The 27,877-nt window shown below is 47.1% G+C and overlaps 1 protein-coding gene across 2 annotated transcripts in view; it reads right to left on the bottom strand.

The window, feature by feature from the left end:
* The window catches only part of XRN1 (5'-3' exoribonuclease 1), a 2,611,979-nt gene that overhangs the window by 1,922,998 nt on the left and 661,104 nt on the right, over positions 1 to 27,877 (bottom strand). For both annotated transcript variants that reach the window (XM_069618274.1, XM_069618273.1), the window contains exon 12: positions 7,377 to 7,473. In XM_069618274.1, the coding sequence (XP_069474375.1) occupies positions 7,377 to 7,473 (97 nt within the window). The remainder of the gene's footprint in view (positions 1 to 7,376; positions 7,474 to 27,877) is intronic.

Genomic DNA, 27,877 nt, shown 5'->3' with positions numbered 1-27,877 from the left:
ACATCTGAAAGCAGTTCAAATAAATAAAAGAAGGAAAGTGTGCAGTAATGTGGGAAACAATGCATTCAAAGCAGTAACCATATACCCTGCCTTACAATGGTTATGTTAAAAGGTTCTTATACTGCACACTGCTGCCACCCGAGTGGTTTCTTGGTGCTCTGGCGGATCTGTAAAGCAAGGGGGAGGAGCCAGTTAGTAGGACTGAGTTGGAGAAAGGGCAAGAGAGCTGTGATGGGCTGATGGCAGCTTCAGTTTGGTGGACATCGTTCACTGAGCGTAGGTGTGTTTTTTTTCGGTTTGTGTGCTGCTGAGCGAGGGCATTTGTTGGTTTTTTCGTTGTAGTGCTCTAGGTATGTTTGTATTTAGTTCAGAGTTTAAGAGGCATATGCAGGAGGGTGAGTTTTTAGTAGGGTTGGTTAGTGGAAGTGCCGTTTCCTACTCCTGCTCAAGTGGTGCCCATGCCCCTTACCCTTTAGTACATTTGGGTGTGCAGTAATTACCACCCGCACAGGTTCCTATGGGGGGTGTGGTGGGGCAGGGGGTCCCTGTACCCTGCAGTCCCATCCGTTCCGAGATTGTGACCTCCCTCTCCCCATTTCCCCTTTGACCTTCTATAGGGAAGGGTACACCCTATCACCCCTCACATTCAGACAACTCTTCTTCCCTGCACTACACTCCTGTCTAGCCTACTCCCCACTGCTTCTCACTTATATGTTCATTCCATGGTGCGTGGGTGGTGTTCAATCGTTTCCATCCCGTTGATGAGACAGGTTTTTAGAAGTTTTCAGAATTTCAGATGATCCTTGATAGTTTGTATTTCTCTGGGGAGTGGGTTCCAAAATTTTACGGCGAAGCAAGAGAATGCTGATCCACCAAGTTTTTTCCTTGTGTATAGCTTAGGTTGTAAGCAGATGTCATCCCAGGATCTGAGTGTTCTAGTCAGCTGGTAGATGGTGATTTTCCTTTGTATGAATTCTGCTCCTAGGCCGTGGATTGCTCGGTGTGTTATGCACATTGTCTTGAAGATAATTTGCTTTTTGACTGGGAGCCAATGTAGCATCCTTCCTGCTGGAGTGATGAGACCCCTTCATGAGTTTGAGGAGAAGTCTGACAGCTGCGTTCTGTATTTGTTGCAATTGCCTCAGTAAGTCATCCACCATTCCGAGCTATAAGCTGTTGGCCTAGTCTATCCTGGACATGAGGGAGATGATGGGCAGAGGAATGGTAGAATCTTTTTAATCGTGTATAGATGGAAGAAGCATTTCTTAATTATCTTGTTTACTTGCAGTTCTAGTTTTAGTTCGTTGTCCATTCGGATTACAAGGTTTTTGACAACTTTGGATGGTTTGGGTGGTGTACCCAGTTCTGTGGGCCATGGGAAGTACTGGTTGCTTCCTTGGTTATTGGATGCAATCACGATTTCAGTCTTGTTCGGGTTGATTTTGTGGATGTTCGTGTTCATTCACTGGTAGATTTTGTTGAGACAGTCTATTATCGTTGTGCTCTCCTCTTGTTTATCACCGATTTTGTAGATGATTTGGATATCATCTGCATAGTTGTAGCAAGTGAAGCTGTCTTTTGATGAGGTTGACTAGTGGCGTCATAAAAATGTTGAAAAGGAGCAGGAATAACGAGGATCCTTGTGGAGATCCACATGTAGTATCCCGCGGTGCAGATTTGAATGGTTTTATCCATATGGTTCTGTTCTTTCAGACAAGAAAGATTAAATCCAGGGCAGCACTGTGTTGGTGTTTTCCATTTCTTGCAGTCTCGTAATGAGGATGTTATGGTTGAGAGTATTGAATGCTGCGGAGAGGTTGAGTACTATTGGTGCTGAGTTTGTGTTGGAGTCTGCGTTGGTCTTTAGGTCATCCCATATAGAGAGCAGTGCTGTCTGCTCTCCCCTCATGGGTCTGAAATCAACTTGTGCCTGCTCCAATAATTAAGTGATTTTCTACTTGTTCCAGTCTTGGTTTGTAGAAATAGGTCTCAAATAGTTTTGCTGGATACAGAATGTTTGAGATCAGCCTCCACTTTGAGAGGTCTTCCAAATCGACCTTTGTATCCTTGAGGTGTGGTTTGATGTAGGCAGATTTCAATGCTTGTGGTACTCTCCCCATTGAGAGAGATAGGTTGAAGAGGTTTAGGTAGCATTCTGACGGTGTACCCTCTGTAAGGATTGATTTATAGATATCTAGTGGGCAGGGGTCCATTGAGGAGCCTGCCTTGCTGCTTTTTTCACCAAGCTGAGGAGCTTTTCTCTTCACATTTGGGTGAAACTATTCAGCCTGTTCTGTGGTGCTGGAATGGGTAGGGGATTGTGCACGGTCTGGTTGATTGGTCTACTTTGTACGATCTGGTGTATGTCAATGATTTTATTCTTAAAATGATCTGCAAGATCGTTGCATAATTTTTGTGAAGGCACCAGTGTGTTATTGCATCCAGGGGAATTTCTCCGCTCGTTTATGATGTTGAATAGTTCTTTGTGAGTGTTGATGGCTTTTGTGGTCTGGTCGTCGTATTTCTTTTTAGCTTTAAGTGTTTCCTTTTTGCATGTACCGATTTGTTTTTGAGAAGTTATTCTTTTGGCTTGGTCGTACTTTTTCCTCTATTCTAGTTTCCAGTTTTTTTTCATTGTATTGAGGTGGGACATGAACCATCTTGTCACTGCTTTCTTCCTTGATGGCATGAGGGTTTTTTCTGGGGCGATGCAGTCAATTGTTTCCAGGATCCATTTATGGATTCGGTCTGTTTTTTTGTCTAAGTCAGTTGCGTCCAAGGTTGCGATCAATGGCTTTGAAGATTCAAGTTTTTCTTCTAAGTTACTGCTTTTGACGGCACTCCAGTTTCTTTTCCAGATCGGGGGGGTACTTCTGGGGCTTTTTGGACGATTTTGATGGTAGTTGGATCACGAACGGTATAATGAGGTGGTCGATCCATAGTATTTATATTGTTAGCCCATTTGAGATCAGTTTTTTATTGGCAAAGATTGCATCAACAGTGTGTTCTGCCGTGTACGTCGCTCCTTTCACCATCTGTCATAGTCTCATTGTCTCAAGCTGCTTAGGGATTTCTGCAAGTTTGCGTTCTCTTCTTCAATATGTGGTTCGAAGTCCATGAGGATGATCAAGTGTTCATGTTTGATGGCCAGGTTTGTCACGGCTTCTATGAAGGGGTCTATGAAGGTTGCGTCGTAGGTCGGTGGTCTATAGATGGGTATAAATGTGAGGTTTGTTTGTGGGTTCGATGTCAGCTGAAGGACGAGGGATTTGCAGTTCCGGATGTTCAGTTGGTCAGCTGTTTTTATTTTTAGGTGTTCGTTGTAGGCTACTGCAAGTCGTCCTCCTTTTTCCTTTTTTGTTAAACTGTATGCATTTGAAGTTGTCAAGCAGACAGCCAAGTACTGTGACTTTATAGTTGTCATCTAGCCAGGTTTCTGTGATGAATAGGATGTCAATTCCACCGTCGCAGAGTAGATCGTAACACATACTTCTCCCTTGTACTTCCCTGACCATGATATCCCGATGCACTTCATGCCAGCCATGCCGACCCTGAAAGCCTTTGACTTCTGCCCTCCTACCCATACTTCCAAAACTTTGAAGCATCTGTCACACTCCCCCACACCAGACCCAATCCTTTAACAAGAAAACAATGGAACAGTAAAACAATACAGGCAACAGCTGCAACTGAACAATAGGCCGGCTAGCTGGGTCTCTCTTCTAGGTCGTCAGAGTGAGAGTCTCCCCTGGTGCCCATCCATTTGTCCGCGCCCCCCCCCCACCAAGCACCCACAGACCCAGATCAAAGCACCCGAGTAAGGGCATTTCACCTCTCCCTACCCTAGTTTCTTATAACCTTGGGCTATAAAACCCCTGAACTAATTTCTCAACATTATTTGAACCCACTCTTCCACCTCTCCTGCAAACTCTTCCTGCAACCTATTCCAAGGCATTATTGAGCAATCCCTCCAGTTTTAACTTTCCAGTAATATTAGCAGGTTGAGGTACGTTCCAACAAAAGTAGATCGCAGTATGGGTGTGTAATGTTTTAGAAGGTGTGGTCCCCTGAGTAGTACAGCCTTAGCCTCCCATCTTCGCCACCACAATTCTCTCCTAAGACCACCTCCCCCGGAGAGCCCATGGTCTCGACCAAGTTCCCCTTGCTTGGGCTCTGGCTGCTGCCTCTTCCACTGCAATCCCCTGCCAGGCCGGTACCAGAAGGAATCTCACCCCCTTCCTGCCAGTCCCATGCACCCCTAGTGGCCTGAAAAAAGTAGGACTGTCCTCCTTTAATCACCTTCAACTTAGCCAGGAAGATTAGCATGAACCAGATGTCCCGCTTTCTCATTTCTCGCCCTATCCCTTCAAACGACTGTTGGAGCCTCTAGCCCCAACTTGTGAAGTCCGGGAACACCACCACTATGGCGCTGCCCATATTCACCGGACCCACTTTCATTGCTTTTGGGAGTATTGCGCGTATGTCCCTGAAATTCAGCATTCTAGCAATCCTGACCCTCGAAAAGGCCCGAGGAGGTGGGGGGCCTAGCCGGAACCCAATGCGCCTTTGCAAATGAGAAGGATGAGAAGCCCACTTTCCAAATTTGTCTGGAAGCCATTTCTCCCAAAAGGTGCTCCTTCGATTCTCCCCTTGACCCTTCCGGGAGCCCCACTATGCAAATATTTCTTCCTGACCATCCCTTCTGCCTCCTCTGCCTGCCTCTCAAGTCTCCCAGAGGCATTCTGTAGAAGCAATATTTTCTCCTTCATGGCAGTTAAATCATCTTCCAAAGGGGAAATCTTGTCTTCCACCTTAGTCCTGTCGGTAACGTGCCAGAGGTTGGCCCTCAATAACGTTATTTCAGAGCCCACTTCCCCAAATCTTGGCATCCAGACTTGTCCAGCTGGTTCATATTTCCTTCAGCATAAACATTAGTGAAGGCTCTCCACCCATCTCTTGAGCACCCTGACCACCTAAAAACTGTGCACCGTCTTCGTGCTCCGTCCGTCAGGATCTATGCTGCGTGGCTCTGTCCCCTTTGTGTTGAGTGTAGTTGTCCATTGTAATAGACTGTCACCCTCTTGTGGAGGGAGCCCATCATAGTAAATCTGTGGGCCTAGTCCCAGCTTCAGGATGGAGGCCACAAGGCTCGAGCTACCCCACGGTGGTTCCCCATGAGAATATGGCAATGGGGTTGGGGGTGAGGCCCTCTATGACCACACCAACTTCAAGCAGATTGTGAATACAGTCTGTGGTAAAAAAAATAAAAAAATAGTACAAAAGTTGGTAGAACAGGTCCATTGCCACCAGCCATGACTGTAGGTTGTCACTGTGACTAAAAAGTCACAGTAGCCGAGATAAGGGGGGGGGGGGGGGTATGGGTATCCGCTTGGCACTCCACATGAGGTGGAATGTTATAATCTCTCATAGTATTCCGTTTTAGGAAGGATACAAAGTATCCTTCTATTCTTAAGAAAAGTAGTTATTAAGGATAAGGAAAGAATCTCAAAGGGGAACCCAAAGATGCTGTGTACTTCAAAAGAAATGCAGATGCCTTTAAAGCGATATGGAGGAAAGACTCCATAGTAAAGGTAAAACACAGAGAACATAGTTCCAAAATGTCAGAGCAAATAAGAATTAATGAGGGGTGGGTTTGGGGGGGAAAGGGGCTTCCCTCATTCAGGCTAGAAAGAAAAAGGTCCAGAAGTCCAGCAAAACGTGCTGGGGTTCTCACTAGGATAGTGGAACAGCCTTCCTGCCTCCCTGAACCATCTCCAGTTCCGGAAGCACCTCAAAACCTTCCTCTTTGCTTCTGCTTTTCGCTCCTCCCCTCCCCTGCTGAATTCCTGACTGATACTGCACTGATTACCTGGCCACCCTTTCTGATCTCTGGCCCAGGCCCTGTCAATTGCCCACCTGCACTGCCTCCTTGGCAACCCCTGCACACAGGGACCGTTTTTCTGTATCCCTACAGTCCCCTTACCAGCACTTATGTCTGCACTTCCTTGCACTTGCCACTAGCTGGCTGTTTTATTTGTCTTATTTATCTTATTATTCCACTTTCCCATGTACTGCACTCCCCCCCCCCCCCGCGCACTTTTCCTTTTCCCCCCTTCCCATGCACTTGCACGATCTGAATGACACCTGGCCTAGTAGGATTGTTGTCTGTCCTACCTTTGTTCCCCCCCCCCTTGCCTCATTGCGCCTTGAAACACTTGTGTATAGGCGTGTTATAAATGCCTCATCATATCATAGGGGATGAAGCATAAAAATGATGAATCTCCCCAACACAGCTCTATCACAGAAGGGTGAAGGGCTGCCCCGGGCAAATTCCCAGTCAGCATTCCCTTCTGAACCACCAGGTCCACACACCATCCTTGACCCAGGTATTCTACCTGACTCCTTGCTCTTCCAAGCCACAAGCACTGATGAAGGACAGGCAGACTGCATTCAGGAGCCATGGGTGTCTGTGGCCTGCAAGGACCGAAGACCACCAACGATTCACAGGAATAGTTACTCAACCAGTGTCCCTCACCGTTATTACGAGGGCTGACCAAGCCGGCACCACCGCACCATCCCAAACAGAAGCCGAACCGACTCCAGCGTCTGCCTTTCCACCCTGGGGCCACAACTCCGTCTCCCACAGAGCACTTCACCCGCAGCCTCCTCCGGCACATGGGCCTCACTGTTTGCGTGTCTTCCTCACGCCACCTGGGATGCTCTCATAGGGGACCCAGCGGCATTGTCCATCGGTGCGGTTCCCGCTATGGGAGGGAGGAGGCCCCGCCTCTCTGCGGCCCCAAAGGGATCCTGCTGGCCCGCCCCGCTACAACACCTCAGGGGAGGTGGGGGGGAGCTCATGCAACCGGCCACTGCTCTCCTTGTCTGCCCTAAGCCAGCCAAACACCTCGGGGCACCAGCCCGATCCTCGGTATTGTGTCCCATTCCGGGAGGCTTCAGCAGCCACGCTGGGGCCTCAGTGCTGCCGCCATCTTGGATCGAAAGTGCCTTTCCTCTGTGACACATCTACCCATCCACCGGCTCTTGTGCAGGAAAGGGAACCCCTCAATTCTCATTTCGCCATCCAGGAAGCCCCCTCCCCCCACACTTCCGTTTCAGGTTGCACAGGTTACCATCAGGATTTTTACTGGATTACCGGGGTCCTTCAGAAGTCACTCACAGACGCAACCACTCCATGCGGCTGTTAGCAAAGACCATATTAAATCAATTATGGAAAACACATTGCTTTCAAGTTAAAATTAAAACAAGTATAAGGCTTGTCATAGAGTAAGAGGAAAATATGTCTACATATTAAATAAGATCCAATAACTCAGCAGAGTTTTTGGCGGCTTAATACAAAATTAAATGTACCAACTTACTCTGAAATGACTTCCACTCCCATCTTGGTCATGTAGTATGATCTCTTGTACTGCCTAAATTCTGTCTCGAAGAGGTCATCGTCTTCTGGATCTTCCTCTTGAAAGAATGAAATAAAGACAGTAGTTAATATCTCCAACTATAAAAGCAAACCAGTTTCATAAATAAAAGCAGCAAAAACAGATAAGCCAACCAACCATATGTTTCCTCGTCATTTCTATTAAGGGGAGCCTGAGAAGGAGTAAGGGTGTCAAAAAAAGACCTTTGTCTGGGATCAGAAGGTGCCTTTGTCTGGGATCAGAAGGTGAAGTAACAGCTAACAGGCTTTTTCATATTTAATGAAACAGGCTGCATCAGCACATAATAGAAAACTTTATAATGTCAATTAACAAGTGGAGTGCTGGAAAACAAAATTGGATGCCTCAAGGTTAGAGGACATTAACATAGGTTAAACCTCTGTCAGAGCAATACCTTGCCATTAGCTCATTTTCGTCATCGACATACCGTTGGGGGTAGGCAAAAATACCCTTCTTGCGCCTCTAGTCCCACATTGTAAGACCCCCCCCAACCGCCTAGTATTTTTGCCGATTTCTACGATGCCTGGAATTTATTTTTGTCTTTTCACCAAGGCTCCTTTATGATGGACTCATTTTTATAATTTGCTAATCTGATAGCCCAAAAGGCTGCCAGGGTTAGGATACTAATTTTTACTGCAGTAAGTTCAGTCAAGGCTGTTAGCAGCTGTGTATATTTTATTTGGTTACACCATAGAACAGATAAATCTAACAAAGGCAAGCCCTTTGTTCCTAAAAGAGGTAAAAGAACAAGTTACTTACCCCTGGTAACTTTCTTTCGACTGGATGTTCCTCCCAAATATTCCTCATCTTTTGATATTAACTTCCAGCTTCAGCTGCTTTGGAAAAACATTTTAGCAGAGGTCGCTGTGCGTCGATGCAGTCGACTCGATGTTCCTAGAGGGCTTCAATCCCAGAGTTGACGTCATCGTCGGGATATATAGCACGTGCAGTGCCCGTTGGCTTCTGTTCTGTTTTTATGCCTTCCTCTCGCAGAAATACCTGTGTCAGCGAGTCCCATACAGTATCAGACTTTGAAAGAGCGTAAAGTGTAATGCCTGGAAATTCTATAGCGGGGTAGGTTGGGAGGGTCAATAAGGAATACGTGGGAGGAACATCCCGTCGAAAGAACAATACCAGGGGGTAAGTAATTTGTTCTTCAAATGGATTGTCCTCCCACGTATTCCTCATCTTTTGATCAGACTCCCAAAGCAGGGTTAGGTTTTGGAGGAGAGAGTACGAATTTTCAGATTTAGGTTTTGTCACGGACTGAATGATGGACAACTTTCCCAAATCCTCCTTCTTGGCTAGAGGATGAATCCAGATTGTAATGCTTTGTAAATGTGTGAATGGTAGATCAAGTGGCTGCCGCACAAATGTCTTTTCTAGGCATCCCTCTTTGCAGAGGATGTCGCAATGCCCCTTGTGGATAGAGCTCTCAGGCCTTCTGGGGGATCTTTTCCAGGCACTCTGTAGCATTCTCTTTATAGCCAGAATTATCCACCTGGATAATATTTGTTTTGTAACTGGAAGCCCCAGTGTACCCGTGAAAAGTGGTCATGTGGTCTTATTTTCGCCATCTGTGAGATAAAAAATCTCAAAGCCCTTCTGGGATCGAGTCTATGTAGTCTTTCCTCTTTCTTGCTAGGATGAGGTAGACAAAATGTTGGTAGTACAATTTTCTGCGATAAATGAAAATCTGATACAATTTTTGTCAAAAAAAGAAGGTTGAACCCTCCTAAGGACAACCTTGTCTTTATGAAAAATAGTAAATGGAGGCTTACTAGATAAGGCCTGCAACTCACTCACCTTGCGGGCTGATGTCAATGCAACTAACATAATAGCTTTAAATGTTAGTAACCCTAATGGGCATGAATAGAGTAGCTCAAAGGGAGTGCACACTAGCAATGTCAACACAAGATTTTGATCCCACGCCAGCACTTGAAAAGGTGTAAGAGGGAACACATTAGTGAGCCCTTTAAGGAATTGAATAATTGAAATAAGATACCGCTTCAGATGTGCACTTGAAGATGGAAAGCACTGCTAAAATAACCTTTTATTGTCCCAATCTGGAGCCCCAGATTTACCAAGTGTAAGAAAAACACCACCACCATAGGTGTATTAAACTGAAAAGAATCCAGATTATTTTCCCTGCACCAGCTGCAGAATTTGTTCCAAAAAGCACAAGGACTTCATTGCGGGCCTTCTGGATGAAGGCAAAATCACCATTACGCCATCCGGGCGGTCCCAGACCATGTATCTCAATCTCTCAGAAACTATGCGTGAAGGTTGAGTGTCTAAACCTCTGGATGGAGAACCAGACCCTACACAAGCAAGAGAAGGTCCTCTCTCTTTGTGGAAGACGAATTGCAGGGCTGATGGACATGTACACAATATCCGGGCACCACGTCCTTAATGTCCCAATCCGGAGCGAACCGGATCTTAGTTTTCTCAAACTTTCTCAACCTCCTGATCATGTGTTCTGCTCAATTTATGCTTAGTTCAAAATGGCGCAGGCGCAATGCATTCTGGGAGTGCTCGCAGCCATGTTGGATATTTACTTCACTCTGCAGTGAAAGGCTGCACACATTTTGCTGAAGTGTTAGATTCACAGTGCTGAGACAAACATGCTTTTTTCAAACTTGGTATGCAGTCAAGGCCATTTATGCTGGGAAACTGTTCTCCGGGAGCATGTTTTTTCTGAGTTTTAGAGCAGGGAGGCCCTGCATTCCTTGGAGGGGGGGGCTCTCGATTGACCCAGCTGGCAGCCGACGGCTGTTCCTCAACTGCGCAGGTGCAATTCCAGAAGGTTCGAGAATTAACTCCTTTTTTTGGAGTGCCTATATAGGCGGAAACCTGGAGGGGTCAGGTGAGACTTCAGCCAGAGAAGGACACCTCGTCTGGCCTTCCTGTGAGCTGTGGCACTCTCGTCCTGGCTGTCCTCGGGGTCTTCCAGCCGTAAATGGGCGAGATGAAGAATGATAATACGCTCACAGTGATGTATTCTTTCTTTGACTTCTTTATTTTTTCTGTGATCTATGTCCATGTTAGTTTTATGAGTTATTTCTATGTACTTGTAATCTTTGAATAAATAGCCGTAAAGAGCTGATTATCTTCTAAAGCGTGCTTGGCTGTGAATTATTGTGTCTGTTTTTGGGTTGAAGTATTTGCTCTATAATTGCATTGGTGATTTATGGTAGTTCTGTGCACTTTTCAGAGGAGAGCAATACATCATGTGAAGAACAACGGGTAATGGAGGAAACGCGTACAGGAGTGGAAACTCCCAATCTACTATGAACGCGTTCCCTAAAGCTCCTCTTGGGGGAAATTCCCTGGAGCATAACAGTTCGCACTTCTGGTTGACCCTGGTCAGGAACAGATGCAATTGAGGGGTTTCCCAATGGGTGACCATCCCTTGAAGGACAAGCTAGTTCCCACTCGTGGGAGACTCTGCTCTGCCTGCTCAGAGCATCCGCTGCCGTATTCTCCTCTCCGGCTAGATTAACTGACGACAGGTAGACTACTTGTTGAATTGTCCAGACCCAGAGCTGCATTGCCTCTCTGCATAGCGGTAGTGACCCTATGCCACCTCTCTTGTTGAGGTAGTAGATGGCCACTATGTTGTCCGTCATCATTAGGACATTCTTCCCCGTACAGAGGGCAGAAAGGCCTTTAGTCTGATTGCCCTAAACTCCAAAAGGTTGATGTGTAGTTTGGGCTCCGATGGAGACCAACGACCTCTGACTGTCAGATCGTTGGCGTGGGCTCTCCACCCCGTGAGTAAGGCACCCGTAACTACTTATCTACGCAAGCTCGCCACAGGAGATTGTGTGTGACACTGCTCAGAACCTGAAGTAGGTCCGACATCCATCCCGAGAAGTGAGACCACTGTGTCCTGAAAGCCCATTGGAGGGATTACATCCTCAGGTTGGTCTCTGGCACCAGGAAAAGGCAGGATGGCAAGAGGCCGAGCAACCTCAAAAATTAGAAGGCCAGAAGACCCTGGGCACTCTGGAATTTGGTGACCATCTGCAGAATGTGTTAAGCTCTGACCTCGGGTGGCGAGGCTTTTCCCAAGGATGCATCCAGGACTGCTCCGATGAATTGGAGTCTTTGAGATGGCATCATGTGGGACTTCTTGTAATTGAGGAAGACAGGCTTGTATTTGAGGGAGAAGACATGTGGAGAGGGGCAAGTAAAGCTGAGAAGTTCCAGGGTCTGTTTGGGAGAAAAAGCCCTGATCAGCCAATCGTCCAGACAGGGTAGATGTAAATTCCCTCTCCTGAGACTCACTGCCACCACCGGCATCTGCTTGATGAACTCTCAGAGTGGAGGTTAACCCGAATAGAAGAACTTGAAACTGGTAATGAGAACCACCAACAGCGAACCTCGGGTACTTCCTGTGCCCGTTATTGACAGGCATATGAAAGTAAGCACCCTGAAGGTCCAATGACACCATCCAATCCTGGAGCTGAAGGATCTGAGAAAGTGTGACTAGCTTGAAAGTGCGACCATCTTGAACTTGTCCTTCCTGAGGAACTTGTTCAAGCATCTCAAGTCCAAAAGTGACTCAATCCTCTGTCCTCCTTGGGATTAGGAAATACGGGTAGTACCACCGTTTGTTCTTGTCAGTTAGAGGTACTGGTTCTGTAGACACCTTTCTCTAGCAGGCTCAAAATTTCCTGCACAAGGAATGGATCCGGAACTGAGTGGCTACAGGGTGGATGGTGCAGAGGCCTTATTAGAAAGGGGAGGCAGTCATCCTGGGCTACTGTTTTCAATGCCCATGCATCTGAATTAATGCCATGCCATGCTTGCAGATGCTAAGAGAGTCTGCCTCCCACCGGGGTCTTGTGGGTTAGGGCCTTAGACAGGTTTTTAGGTGTCTGAAGCAGTGGCTGATTGTAAAGTAGCCATTGCTTGGGTGGACTTTGCACCTCTCCCCCATCCACCACGAGGGAATCTTCATTGGCCCCTTTGATTAGCCAGTCCTCTCGCTCTTCCAACTAAGGAGTAGAAGCAAAAGGACCTACCCCTCCAAGGTGATCCACTGGGGTGAGATGGTTGTGGCTGTCTGAAAGCAGCACAGAGAGATTTGGCTCTAGCCTTCGAGGTCTGAAGCTTCTCTAGGCTTTCGTCAGCCTTGATGCCAAACAGCTGAGGGCCATCAAAGGGCATGTTAAGGAGTGTGGATTGCACGTCTAGTGCAAAACCGGACTTCCTGAACCATGTAAACTTGCATATTACTGTGCTTGCTGCCATGACTCTGCTGATATTATCCAAGTCCAGTCCAGATTGTAGAGACTCGCACATAGCCTCCTTACCGGGAATATGGTCAGTCGCCATAGATATACAGTCCCACAGGGTGAATGTAAATTTTGTTAAGGCACAAATGGCCTTTGTAGACTTGAGAGCCATGCTCCTGGCAGAAAATATTTCCTAGCCCAAGCATTGAAATGCTTATCATCCCTGTCTGGTGGGACAGTTGGATATGCAGCCTGTTTGGAAGTAGCCGCAGCTGCCTGAACTACTGTGCTCTCTGGTGTACGGTGCTTGTTAGATAGCTAGGGTCGCTGCTTGAGGGCATGTACATCTTGGTGAGGTTTCCATTCTCCGCTAGGCTAGATTCAGGCCCCTCCCAATCCGCCATAACCCTTTTTTGAAGTGTGATATGAAAGGGGAGAAAGGGATCTTTCGGTGAATATCTGTCAGATCGTCCTGCTCAAATGGTGGTGGTGGTCTGCCGCATCCCATAAAGTTTATAACCCTGGTCATAAGCTGCCCTTAAGAAGCATATGCATGGTCTGCAGGGTCTGGCTTTCCAAATTTAAGTTCTGGTGATGTGTCCACACCACTAGCAGATTGGAAACGGTCATACAAATCTTTTAATCTGGACTCCTCTGAAATGAGGCTGGGGCGTTGTGTGCCAAACGCCAACCCAAATGTAGCGTTCTGGTCCAAAGGCTTGTAATTCCTCATAAATGGAGGATAAAGACTTGAAAAAATCCTTTTTTGATAATGGCTTGTATTTTTCAACTTGATTGGGTAAAGGCGTCAAAGGTTTTGACACTAACAACTCTAATGTTGTTGACTGTCTCAATGCCATCAGTGATTTTACAACCATTTTCGTTTTGATGGAGCCCTTGAAGGGCTTGACCCTCGATCGATGGAGTTTTAGAGGATTTCTTGTTGTGTCGAGACCTCAGGGGTTCGAGGGGTTTTGGTCCTAAGTCCCGGGTTTGAGGGCGTGCAGAATTTAGCCTTAGCCCTTTCCTTGTTGGCTTTCGACGGCACCGCAGGACCATGGCTTCTTTCCTTCTATTTTGAGGAGGTCAGGCCTCCTTCTCGAAAATTTACATTTCATGCCTAAATTCTTTCCACTGGGCTGGAGTGGAGGATTTGGTTGGGCATGTTCTCATTCTCTCGAGAGAGGAATTTGATTAAGTCGAAGAAGGCAACCTATAGTGCAGTTTCTCTGCCTTCTTCGAAGAGGACGAGGAATGAAGCTATCTGCTCCTGGAGCGAGAACGCTTTTTTGATATCTTCCTTCGAGGAGCGTCATCTCTCGACTCATCAGAAGGTTTTTCCTTCGACTGAGTCTTCAATGAGGATTTAGTAGGGGGCCTAGCCACTGCTAGTTCCCCTTTATGCTCTCTCAGAGCCTTAACCAGTCATTGACTGACAGGACTCTCAGTCCGCCGTCCTATGGTCTACGCCAAAGCACCACAGACACACACAATGAGGATCCGTGAGGTACATCTTGGCACCATAGTCATGGCATTTTTTTAACCCGGTCTTCGGGGTTGATGGTGTCGAAGACGAAGCCATTGTACTCAAATATCAAAGTTTTTCTTCACAGAAAACCGGAGCGCAGCGTATTTCTCGAAGCGTAAACTATCGCGGAAAAACGGAAATGAAGCAGAGGGGCTCTGGACGCGCTATATATACCAACAATGAAGTTCACTCTGGGATGGAAGCCTTCGAGGGACATCAAGTTGACCGCATTGACGCGCGCAGCACCCTCTGACTAATTATTTTTCCGAAGCAGCTGAAGCTGGAATATGATATCAAAAGATGAGGAATATGTGGGAGGACACAACCCATTTAAATGGCTGCTTTGTGCTTTTATTTTAAACCATGGAAATTGAGCCAATGGCTTTGTCGGTCCTGTACAGTCATTTTGCTATCAGGAATGGAATCCAATTTAGGCTGGATGAAGGTCTTTCAGCTGCCCGCGAAAGTGGAACTTGGATGGCTGCAAAAACTTTGATAGTCCACGGATAGTGATTGGAGGGCTGCAGTCACCCCCAGTCATATCGAGGTCCATATTAACAGTTTCACCCCCTCCACCCCCCCATCCACCTGCACAAAGCCATTTCTTTAATGGACTACTGGAAGTTATCATGACGCAGCAAAGGAACCAGAGCAACGTAGAGGACTCCCTTGCTGGAAGCTGTGCTTACTCCTGATCCTCCCGAGACTAAATTCGGTCTCAACCAGCAGGGGAAACCTCTTACAAGCGATGTTTCCTGTTGAACCAGTAAGAACAGTCGGTTCACCCTCCACTGCAGCCTTTTGTGTGCCATCCGTAAGGTCCTTGACTGAGAAGTCTTCAATTCAGAAGTGGGAGCCTCTGCTTCCACCAAGAGAAACCGTGATTTCCATTCTGTCTTCGAGCACTGCTCCTTCAGTGGTTTGCCAGGCAAGCCTTTCGGTACATTATCCCTCTCAGGGACCGTCCTTGATTCTGCGTGAAGGCGGAAGCACCAAGTGGAGCATGAGCGTACCTGTTTAAGCGATGTATGGCCAAAACAACTTCATGGGCACACCTTGGGGGACTCGCAGACCTAGTTTAGCTTCTTTGATCTGACTTCCAGACGTTAGAGGTGATGCCAGCAGTCCTTGTACAATGGAACATTAATCACAAGCATCAAAAATCAGAAAGCGATTTTGGCCACCAGGGGGCGCACGGATGCGCTCCTCTCCTGCGTGAGCTCTGTCAACCGTGGCCCCATAAGTGACCTGAGCCCCAACTTGCGGTCGCTGCCCCATCCCTGGAAAATCAAGTGAGGGGCGCATCAAAGGCCCTCCCACCCCCCAAGCTGGGCGAAAATCTGATCAAAATCGGATGAAAATAAAGGTGGAAACACGACGTGAAAGAACGCCCCTCTGCTGGAGCGCACTTAGCTGATGAAGGAGGACCTGACATTCTTCCCAGACCCTCGGAACCGACGGACCAGCGCACAGCCATCCCGCGACGGGGCACTGCAACTTCTGCTCTGCTACATTTATACGATCGATTCCGGAGGAGGAGAACCTGACCTTCGCAACGTAACCCGGTGAGGGCCCCCGGGGGAGGGGGTGACACACGCTCCACGAGAGACGAACTCAGTCTCATCCGCGAGGAGCATACCGATTCCATCTCGCACGGTTGAAACGCCTGAGGAGTCCGTTCGCCACCTGCCACCCAAAGATGGCTTACAATTAAACAAGGTGATGTGAGAGTGCTGGACCGGTGTCTGCACCCTGCGGCTGCCGACATCCATAAACTGCATCCCATTCTCCCTCTCCCCTGGATCATCCCCAGGAGAGGCCAGAAGTGCTCACAAGAGGCTGAGGGGTGACAAGGAGTCACGCCTTGGACCCGAGGACTCTGCGGATACCATGCTCACTGGCCAGTCCCCCTGGCTAGAAAGGTGAAATTCCCTCCCTTACAACAAGCACAGTGGTGGGTCACAACAGGTGGGCAGGGGAGTGGATCCTGCGGTCGCGGACTGGTCATGGCACCGCAGTGATCCCCCTCACCCCCTCCCCAGTAATAGAAAGAACACGCCAGGGCGGCCCTCGACTACCACGCCTAAATTAGGCCCGTGCTGCCTGGGACTCCCCTAGCCACATAACGCTAGCCACCGCGGTGGCCCCAACTGGACGCTATCTGCCATAAACATATCATAGGATATCGACCGGAAGCCCATGTAAGCGTGCCACACAATAAAAGGACAACCCCAGCTTTCATAGCACTCTGAGAACCGTGTCCTATACCCCAGAAGGAGAGCACATGCCACAAGAGAGCACCCTGGGATCCACGCAAGTTGTAGTTTGAGATAGAAAAGTTAATAGTGTTCCTGGACTCAATCTGAAGCCATCCTTACTCGATACGGAACCCGGACTAAAGAGTGTAGTGTACCAGTAGCACTCCAAACTCCCTTTTCTTGAAGAAACTGGAGCCGGGTATCACAGAAAATATAGGTATTCTTCCGGTACCCGGCCAGCGAAGTGACCATTTGGGAAAGCCTGACCCCCCCGGTCTCCGAACCCATCCACTATCCCAAGTACTTCATCAGCAGTGGTCATATCTGATGACTGGGAAATAGAGAACCCACAACTTTATTCAACACGAGAAGAAATAAGGGGGACCCTACTAACCCACAATCTAGAGCCAACTGGACGAGGAGTACAGATACGTTCCCGCAGGAATCATTGAAGACCTCCTACGATAGCGCAGTTGAACACACTTGCAACTCCCCCAGAATACATATATTGGTCACCACTGTCCTATTGACGCAGTCCCAAGTCTCTAAAGGTGACCCCCAACTCTACTACAGTTTATATGAGCGCAAAGCAAAGGCTAGCCATCTACGCCTACAGCCCAACACCTCTCTGAATCTCCAACTCCTACTCTGCAATAATGAGACACCTGAAACTGACTCAGCCACCACGAAAGGTGACATTGCTGCCCTCTTGAGTGAAATTAAGAACATAGGGACCAGCATAGGCGGGAAGATAGACAATATTACACAACATCTAGACAACATTGAAGAAAGACTGGACGGAGTGGAGAACAATCAAGCGTCGATCGACACTCTCGAAGCACAATTTGAACAGACGATAACCGATCTGGAGCAGCGTGAGGAGGACTTTAGAAACCGAGAGTGACCTCAGGAAAACGCTCCATGACATCATTAAGCTCTTGGTCGCTGAAGATGCGATTGACGAACCCAAAACCGAACGGATTCACAGATCTGGATGCCCACCTGGTGGTCTGAGATCAGTCCTCGCCTGTTTTCACCGCTATCAGGACAAGACCAGGGTGCTTGAAAAGGCGAGAAGTGGTGGGGCAATCACCTTTGGAGGCGCACAGATAACGATTTATCAAGATTTATCACTGACGCTGTTCCTCCAGAGGATGTGTGGCACCCTCACGAAATGGTTAAAAGAGAGACATCCGGCATAGATGGAGATATCCCTTCTCCCTCTCATTTGAACACGGAGGCACAAAGATACGGTTGAGATCGGAAAAAAGAAATTAAAGCATGAACCTCCAAGCTAACTGAAACGCACAGGGAAGGTGAAAACCAGGAAGAACCGAGTCAAGAAGGAAGAGAGTGGCTCATCCAAGGCCCTAGAAGAAAGCGGGTGAAAGGCTCAAGAAAGAACCAAAGAGGCAATGTCTCCCAAGAGGGGGACAATTAGCCTGCTCGGACTCAGTATCCTTGAATTATTACCACTGTAAAAAATGCGATTTGACCTAATAATCAATGTGGCGATTTCTGTGTTGATATAATTGAGAGGGGGGTGGGGGGGTGCTTCGGGGAAGGCGATGGAGGCTCTTTGGACATTGTGATTGTCTTTAAGAAAGTGGCCGTGAGGTAACTGTCTCCACTGGTTCTGGTGGTTCGATGCAGGGACAATCTTCTCAACCGGCCCTGATCGGATGCCACCAATTGGGGGATGGGAAAGTGTGTGGAGGGAGGGAATTAGGGGTGAAGGATGGGGAAAGGGAAAGGGCGAAAGCAACATTTTCAGTAGATGGAGAAGTAAGAAACGGTGTGAGGTATGTGGAGAAGATGACATGTCTGTTGTTGTGGTTGGAAAACTTTATCACTCCTATATTACACAATGACGACAATCGCTGATTCAAGGGGAAGGGACTCCCTTAGAGTGGGTACGCTTAACGCCAAGGGGCTTAACTCACCGACCAAGAGATCTTTAGTACTAAGAAAATTCCGTAGAGCAAAAATCGACGTCCTTCTGCAGGAAACCAAATACATGAAGGGAGAAGAAAGATTCTGGGGAAACGTATGGGAACAGAATTCTGGGGCTCTGGACCATTGAGAAAAGGGGGGGTGGGAATCCTCATTAAGAAAGGGATAGAGTTCAAAGTTGCCAAGACATGGTCTGATGCAGAAGGCCGAGCTCTATTGGTAACGGGAACTATTGGGAATGTGAATTTAACAATACCCACGATTTACTCTCCCAATGTAGGGCAAGTTAGATTTTTGACCAAAACAATACCCAAAATAATGCTCGAGGCCACAGGACACATTATTCTGGGTGGCAACTTCAATCTATGGGCAGATCCCACTATGGATCAGAAGTCTGGCAACCCGGTTATGAGAGACCCAACCAAAGAGGAACGTAATGAGTTCGCAGACATGATGGATGTGTATGGGATGAGTGATGTGTGGAGAAGGTTGCATCCGGATGAGCAAGGCTATACCTTTTACTCAACCCCGCACAATACCTTTACTCGGCTAGATTACTTTTACTTCTCAAGAGATTTGTATAACATCACAACACGAACGGAGATTACCCCAATCACATGGTTGGACCATGATATGGTCATTGCTGACACCCAGTGGGAAAACCTGGCAGTTAGAAGTGGGAAATGTAGATGTAACGAGGCCCTCTGGAAAGATCCTGTCTTCAGGACTGAAATGGAAACAGAGATTACAGAATACTTCAAATTGAACAACACCGGGGAGGTTACCAAACAAGTGGTGTGTGATGCAGGGAAGGCAACTTGGAGAGGCATTTTAATGAGGGAAGGGTCCCGCAGGAAAAGAGAAAGGAAACTGATTGAAAACAGACTCTGAAAAGAGATATGCCAATTGGACAAGGAGGTTAGGAGTGATAAGGCGGACCCCGACAAAATTAATGAAGCAAAAATGAAGAGGGTGGAACTTCGCCTCCTAGAGCATGATCAGATCGAGTGCAAACTGCATTTGCTGAAGCAGAAATTTTATGAAAATGGGGATAAAGCTGATGCACTACTAGCCGCCAGACTTGGAGAACAAAGGGCAGAGCGAAAGGTGCTGGAGATAGTGGAAGATGGACCCACCCCAGTCACAACCACATCCACCATCCCGGAAGCCTTTGCCACCTTTTATAAAACACTGTCCACCCCAGAGACAGATCCAGACCCAGTTGGTATAGAAAATTACTTGGCTTTCGTTGGCATGCCAAAGATGACAGGCCTAGACTAGGAACTCTTAGAATCCCCATAACCAAAGAGGAAATTCAAAATGCAATAAAAAGGTTGGCCTTAGGCAAATCCCCAGGGGATGACTGTTACACAGCAGGTTTCTACAAGTTTTTTAGCGCCTACCTGTCTGAACTGTTCAACAAAATGTTTGATTACGCGAGGGCCCCAGACTCTTTTGTTAGAGCCATTATTACGGTAATCCCCACAGAGGGAAGAGACCCACCGGCCCATATCCCTGCTCAATGTGGATGCGAAAATGTATACCCGGGTACTAGCTTCAAACTAGAGTTCCCAAATTTGGGAAGGACTTGTGCTTTGGAGGGGTGTCGGTTGCTGGTCACCTGAACAGAAAAAAACGTTTTCACTACAGCTACCAGAATCCTTTGAGTCTAATTAGACACACCTGCTCAACAGCCTCCCTGATGATTATTTGAGATAAGAAAGCGCTAGGAGGAGAACAACTACAGACCACAGAACTGCAGCTAAGGGATTTAACCCTGTTATTACTGAGTACCTGATTTGCAGCAAGGGATCTAACCCTGTGAATATTTGTCCATTTTGGGATTTGACCCAGCTACTTATTATATATTTGCAACAGGTTCAATTGACCAGGACCGGGAGTGCGCGCCTCACCCACCTTCTTTTTTGTACTCAAACTAGAGTTACACATACCCCAACTCATTCATTCTGATCAGGTAGGCTTCATACTTGGGAGACAAGGGGCTGATACGATGCGAAAGACCTTGCATCTTGTCAATGCATCCCAGTACATGACTAATGAGCCTGCACTGCTCTCGATCAACGCGGAAAAGGCCGTTGACAAGGAAGAATGGTATTTCTTGATGGAAGTCCTTCGTAAAGTGGGGATAGGACCAAAATTTAGAAGAGGGATACGAGCGGTCTTCACTTCACCCAAAGCATCTGTATTTGTGAATGGCGAATACTCTAGATGGTTTGAATTAAAACGCGGCAAGAGGCAGGGATGCCCTCTTTCTGCTATCCTCTTTGCTCCCTCTGTGGAACCCCTAACACAGAATGAGGGAAGATCTCCAGGTAGAGGGACAGCGACAAGGTGAGACCGAGTATAAAGTGGCACTGTATGCCGACGACATACTCCTTCATGTGGCTAACCCAGCAACATCTATCCCCAGAGCTCTCCACCTCTTAGATGAATATGGCCAACTATCCGGCTTTAAAGTAAATAGGGCTAAATCGATTTTGTTCCCCCTGCAAGGGTCAGCAGAGACAAACAAGCTGAAATTCTCCTCACTGGGTCTTGCAATGGAACATCGAAAACTGAAATACCTAGGCATACACATCACAAGAAAGCTGGAGGAACTATATGAGGCTGATTTCCCATTACTCCTTCAAAGGTTCAACGCTCACCTTGCGAGGTGGAACAAACTGACAATATCTTGGTTAGGACGGCTCAACGCAATAAAAATGATCTGTCTCAGACGGTTCTTGTATCTCTTACAAATGCTCCCTATAAAGATGCCAGCAAACTTCTTTATAGAAACCAAGAGAGCCATTGGAAGATTCCTCTGGCAGTGGAAGAAGGCCAGAATAGCATATGACACACTGACACTACCTAAAGACAAGGGTGGGGTGGGTCACCAAGATCACAGGAAATATTACGAGGCAGCACAATTACAGGTTTTAATCAACCATCAACGAAATCACAAAGAGCCCCAGTGGATTGCTATGGACAATCATTACCTATCCCCTGCCACAGTTTCAGAGTGGCTATGGGCCCCAAGGAAGAAACTCTTAAACAGAATAAAAAATAATCCGATATTAGAAACCATATGGGAAATATGGAGAGAAGGCAAGGGACGAGGAACATCTCCACATGGCCATCCCTGTTAAGCCATTTGTGGTCCCTGGGTATCAATGAATACATCCCTAACGTAGAAAGATTCCAAACCTGGTACGAAGCGGGGCTGGAAAGGGTGGGCCAACTATTGAAAAACGACTCCTTTATCACACTGCCAGAGTTAGTAGAAGTTCAGGGAATAGGTGTGTTATCTACCTTTCAATTCTTACAGATTAAGGACATCCTAACGAGAGGAGAGTGGAAGGACAAACTGAAGAGAGACCTTACTCCCTTTGAAATAATACTGAACTCCAGGACTGAAATGAAACGTTTCATATCGGCCATGTAAAAAGAACTGGTGGAAGCCGGGAAGGGAACTACGGAACCCCTGAGAAGGAAATGGGAAAGAGATTTTGGGGATCCTATTAATCCAGATATGTGGGAGAAAATGTGCCGAGCGACACCTCAAACATCCACATAGAGTCAATATAAATTGTACCCTATCAAGTTACTACACAGGTGGCAGTATGACCCACACAGAAAGATGTACCAGTCAGCTAGCCCACTATGTTGGCGTGAATGTGACGAAGTTGCGGATTATTGGCATATGTGGTTGGGATGTCCCCGGAGTAAGGTTTACTGGGACGAGGTCCTGGGCTGGATCAGAGATCAAGAAGGGGTCCACAGAACTGCAGACCCCTACCTAGTTTTGTTTGGCTTTGAGAAGTATGAGGATGAATGGAGAAGGATTAGAGGTCTGGTCACACAGTTATTGCTAGCTGCGCGAGCTTTGTTGGTTATGAAGTGGAAATCCACAACGATCCCGAGTGAGCGTGAATGGGTTAATGTAGCCTCAAATATATGCATCATGGAAAAAATAACAGCATCTCTACACAGGAGACCCACACAATGTGATACCGTGGCTGGACTTCACGGGCAAATACATGCCTGGAACGACATAACATGTAAGGGTGTGCACAGGTGACCACACAATGGACGATGCTGTCCACTATGTATCCTGAAATGACACGAAAGACTGAAGAAGATATTTTCCCCCACTGGGGGAGTCAGTTGAAACCTAAACCGCGACCACTGTCAGATAAAATGCACACGTCTTGAATAAATGCTAAGCCCGGAGGTGGGAGGGGCGAAAAGACTTCCGCTCTGTCCTGTATTCAATTGATTGTTTTTTTTCTGTGACCTGTGTGTATTAAAACCTAATATAACCAAATAAAATAAAAAAATTAGACAGCAACCGACCCCTGCAAAGACCTGTGGATCCCTTCAGTGGACCATAGCAGTCTGGTCGAAACTGTAGCAAATCTTCTGGCGGCATAAGGGAGATTTCTGAACATTTCTCTGGTGAGAGCTGTGTAATCATCAAACCTACTGGTACAACAGTGTGTCACCCAAAATGAAAGACTAGACTCTCAAATGGTTGCTATGGCAGTGCATCTGAATGTGGGCCCACTTAAACTTCGTGAGAAACCCAAAAGCACACGTTCAAAGGGCGAACCACCCAGTAAAATGTAATAAACTATCAAAACTATGCTATATGAGGATTTACCAAACATGTGTTTACAAAAAGTTAATATAAACCACAATTAAATACAAAATCTATGTTACAAATAAAATGCTGATATCATAATGGGTGCACTGGAAATTCTCCTACAATGAAGTATACACAATGAGGTGTGTATCAATTACCATGTATAAGAATTACACAGTGTATACAAATTTCTCATAAATTGGAGGTTTGTCGTTTGAAAACCAAGTGTTCCGTGTATAACCAGATATTTTGGTCATGTCCAACGTGTTTCAGATTGAGAAAATCCTCCTTCAGGGGTATAGGAACCACCCTTCCTAGAACAGCAAATAATATTCCTAATTAAAACAGATTATTGCATAAATATCATCCAATGGCTATGTGTGTGTAAGGGTGCAGAATGAGGAGACTGACATGCAGGTGACAGTGGTGGCTATAAACTTTTATTGTTTAAGAAAATAAATAAAGAGAAAACCTAACTTTCCCTAACTCGAAGAGGATTTCCCTACCTCAACTAAAAGACTAATGGCTCTGTTAAAACTTCTGCGTAAATCAATAGTCCACGTCCCGTGTCAAATAAAAACCTACTTACCTACTTACACCCAATACTAAATTAAAAATAAAGTAGGTCTTCCGGTTCCAGAAGAATGGCTCCCTTCTTCTGGACAGAGTATTGGCTCAGGTCTAAACAGAAAAGTTCAAAACAGATCTCCTTGGCAGGCACCCTGCCTATTTCCCAACAGTGCAAAGGAACCAGGGGGAAGGACTCCCTTCTCCTGGTATCTTGGCTTTAGAGTTCATACAACTTTGGTTACTAGGAGACTGCACTGCCTCCCGTCCCCTAGTATCTTGACAGTTCCACACAACCAGGGAGAATGTCCATCTTCCCCAGGCCTTTTCATAGGCTTATTTCACAGTTCACAACACCAGGAGGAATATCTCCCTTCCCCACGTCTTATGTAGCTTCAAATACACAGTTCTGAAATGTTAGAAGGGTCCCCCGACTCTCGCTTCTCTCTGTTCAGTTGGGTCCACTTGGTTCACTCTTCTGCCAAGTATGACCCGGAGGAAGATGCCTCGCTTCCTGGTTTGGGTCACAAACACTAATTTCTCTTGCTCTTCGGTTCAACTCCTGGCTCACACTCTCGCAAAGTACTAATATCAGGAGGATGCCTCACACTTTGATGTGGGTCCCCAACCCGTGTCTTCCACTCTCCGGTTCAGCTCAGCTGGCTTACTTTCTCACCAAGTACTGGTATGAAGATGCCTTGCTCCTTGCTGAGGGTCCCCAACCCCTCTGTCTTCGCACTCTCTGGTGGTCAGTGGTTTTCATTAGACCACTGGGCCGAGAAAGTGTTCCTCTGATGCAGGACCACTTTGCTGCCTGCCCCGCATCACTACCGGGCTACCACAAATGTCCTTGTATGTGCTGTTGGATTGGGTAGCTCTCCGGTTTTTCTTGGGATCGGGCGTCTTTGCAGCAGCACCAGCATTCCTTCTCTCTTGGCTCATCGGCTGCTCGGGTCTGAGATCTGCATCTCACAACTGCACCACCACAAGGTTCTTCAGGACTGGTGGGCAGAGTGGCACTATTAAAGATGGTAGTACGGCCCAGGTTGTTACAATACTTTGCGAATATACCATACCAGACGTGGTCTCCCTCTCACTGTGCTTAGAGAGGCATCAGCTTCACCTCACTGATGATCCCCAACAAGGGTGAAACACGTGTATGGGGTTGCTGGTGGTACTCTCATTCAGATTGGAATTGCCATTGTATTTCGGTGCTGGACTGCCCCTGGGCAGGACAAAGACTGATATGCAAATGGATATTTCCCATCTGTGAAAGGCACAGTGAGTAAAAGCAGTGGCTGCAAACTCTCAAGTGGTTAATAACCACTGAACAGGTTATCATGTCTGTTCTTGCGAGAGAGGGGCGCCCACTACCTTTGTAAAACTACCATATATGATACCCAAACGGTTTTTCACCAAGGTACAGAGCATATGCAGGGGGTTCATATGGTATAACTCCAGTAAAAAGGTAGCGCTGTGAAAATTACAGATTCCGTATGAACAAGAGGGCATCAGATTGCCCAATTCTGAAGTGTACTACCTAGCTAGTCAACTCCAATATGTGGCGAGGTGGCTGTCAGAGGATCCCACACCGGAATCCAAACTGCCGAGGGCCGAATGCACCCCATATTTCTTGAATGAATGATGTGGCTGCCAAACTTGCAAGGGGAGAGGGGCAGTAGATTGCTGGACATAGGTGTTAAGATGTGGCGAAGGGCCTTCCAGTTTCTGGAGAATCCGTACTTGTGCTCCCCACAGATACCCTATTGGCACTGAAAGGAGTAGATGAGCAAATGAGGAGGACAATCAGGAAAAAATGGGAACCGACAGAACAGGGAGGTGAAAGGGTTCGACGCTTTGGTGGCAGACACTGGTTTACACCAGGGACAATACATCACATATGCTAGGCTGGTGAGGACGATAAAAGATACATGGCCCGAGGCAGTGTTAGCTTGACAGCCTGAGGCAGTCAATGAAACATTTTAAGACATATCAGATGTGAGCCATGAGGTCTCCCGGATATACGAGCTACTGATGTCTAAAGTGGGGAAAGAAATAACCCGGATGAGGCTAGACTGGAGGAGGAGGCGGGGTAACCAATGAGTGATGGGTTATGGGTCAGGGCGCAGGGGTACCACAAGAAGGTATCAAGGAACGTGAGGTTGCAGCAGGTACAGCTATACGTCACCCATAGAGCATACATGACCCCCGAGAGGATAGCCAAGTTTAAAAACGCTGGTACACAGACATGTCTGAAATGTGGTGAGGTTAACACCGGAATGATACACATGTTCTGGGCATGCCCCGAAATAAGCAAATATTGGGAGGAGGTGGCACGCTTCATGGCAAAGAAGGGGATTAACTTAGATGTGAATTCCCTATGGGCATGATGTATGTTGGGGGGGGGGGGGGTTCCCCAGGCCGAGTAAACTGAAGCATGTGAGCAAACTTAAAGATTTGGCATATATACTAGCTAAGCGCAGAATAGCAATGGATTGGAAAGCGAGCAGGAGACCGAGAGCAGAATCTTGGTGGTATGACCTTCAGAAATGGGCCGAGACCATGGTTTGGAATGAGGCAGCAAATAGAGGTGGGGAGGAGGAAGCGAACAAGCTGGTGGCCTGGAAACAAATAGTAGCAACACTGACTGGATCTATCAAGCAAGTCAGGAAGAAGGTGGCACTCCAAGTGGAGGAAAAGGAGGAATGCCCGATGAAGTGGATTAGGAAAGGTTGAAATGTTTGGTAGGCTCAAGGGGAGGGAGGGGAAGCAGGGGACAAAATACGACATGGAATTGTATGAGAGAATTGACTTCTACGCTGGTTATACTGTATGAGGCACATGTTGGAAATTAATACAATTATTTTTTTTAAGAAAGGTTCTTCAGGACTGGCGGGGAAGTAGCTTCCAGCTTGGCCTCTGCAGGACTTCCACGGCTGCTCGGCTGCATCCGCCAATTTACCTGGTTCTTCACAGGACACGATTCAATACTCACGGCTTCATCGCAGACTGAATACACCAAGTCCACCTTCGGTTTCCTTTTTTTTTTTTTTATTAATTTTCAAACCAAACAATACAAACGAACAGGCAGTGCAGTTTATAACGGTTCCATTTTTCACTCGTTAATTCTGGTCACTGCTTCCCCCCTCCCATCCCCCTTTATGAGCCTATTGTTCCTCGCATTCCGTATCTGCTGCCCGCGGCAGGGTCTCGCTCCCGTCGGATTCTGTCAGATCCGATATTGTTCCGAACAGTTCTCCTATTAGTAATTTCCATGCCATCAGGGTACCCGCTTCCTCCTCCCCCCCTTATGCTGCTCGCCTCTCGCCATACCATCGTTTCAGCCTCCGCCCATTTTTGCAACTCCTTCCACCACACCTCCACCCACGGCTTGTGACACGTCTTCCATCCCATGGCAATCCTTCGTTTGCAAGCACATATGCCAAATCTTTCAACTTACCAACATGTTTAAGTTTCCGTGATCTGGGGAACCCTCCCAGCAAGCAGGCCCAAGCCGTGTTTATGGTGATCGTTACCCCTTTCTCCGCTAGTTTTTGTGCCACCTCACTCCAGAAACGCTCAATCACTGGGCATGACCAAAACATGTGCGTCATATCAGCGTTTTCTTTGTCGCATTTGGGACACGCCTGTCGCCCAGCATAACTTAGATATCCTCAAGGGAGTCATGTATGCTCTATGCGTTATATACAACTGTATTTATTTTAGTCTAGCATTTCTTGACACCTTCTTAAGGTATCCCAGGGCACGTTCCCACATCCCATCCTCTAGCGGGGCTCCTACTTCCGCTTCCCAATCTAGTCTCAATTGTGTCAACTCCTTTCCCACCTTAGTCATCATCATCTCATACAGCCTAGAAATCTTGTGCCCCCTTTCCGATAGGTCATATATTGCCCCAATGATAGCATCTGGTTCTTCCGCCAGCACTGTTTCAGGCCACGTTTTCCGAATTTTCCGTACCATTCTATGATACGTAACATATTGGCCCGTGTGTGATCCCACCTATTCCCCAAGTTCTTCGAAATCCTTAATGGTCCCCTCTTGCCAAACGTCCTCTAACGTTACCAACCCCACTGATTCCCAGCTGGTCCTGATAATCATCCTCAACTGATTATCTCCCCCTGCCAATGCAACCAGCGGTACCTGCGGGGAGCATGGGCATGGGTCCTCCATCATCCAGCATGCTCGACACCACATTTTCCACCCAAGCAACA

The sequence above is a fragment of the Ambystoma mexicanum genome, chromosome 10 (assembly GCF_040938575.1).
Source record: "Ambystoma mexicanum isolate Mex_15411 chromosome 10, UKY_AmexF1_1, whole genome shotgun sequence".
Classification (NCBI taxonomy): domain Eukaryota; kingdom Metazoa; phylum Chordata; class Amphibia; order Caudata; family Ambystomatidae; genus Ambystoma; species Ambystoma mexicanum.
Note: the sequence above shows the minus strand (reverse complement) of the source record. Positions and strands in the feature narration are given on the sequence as shown.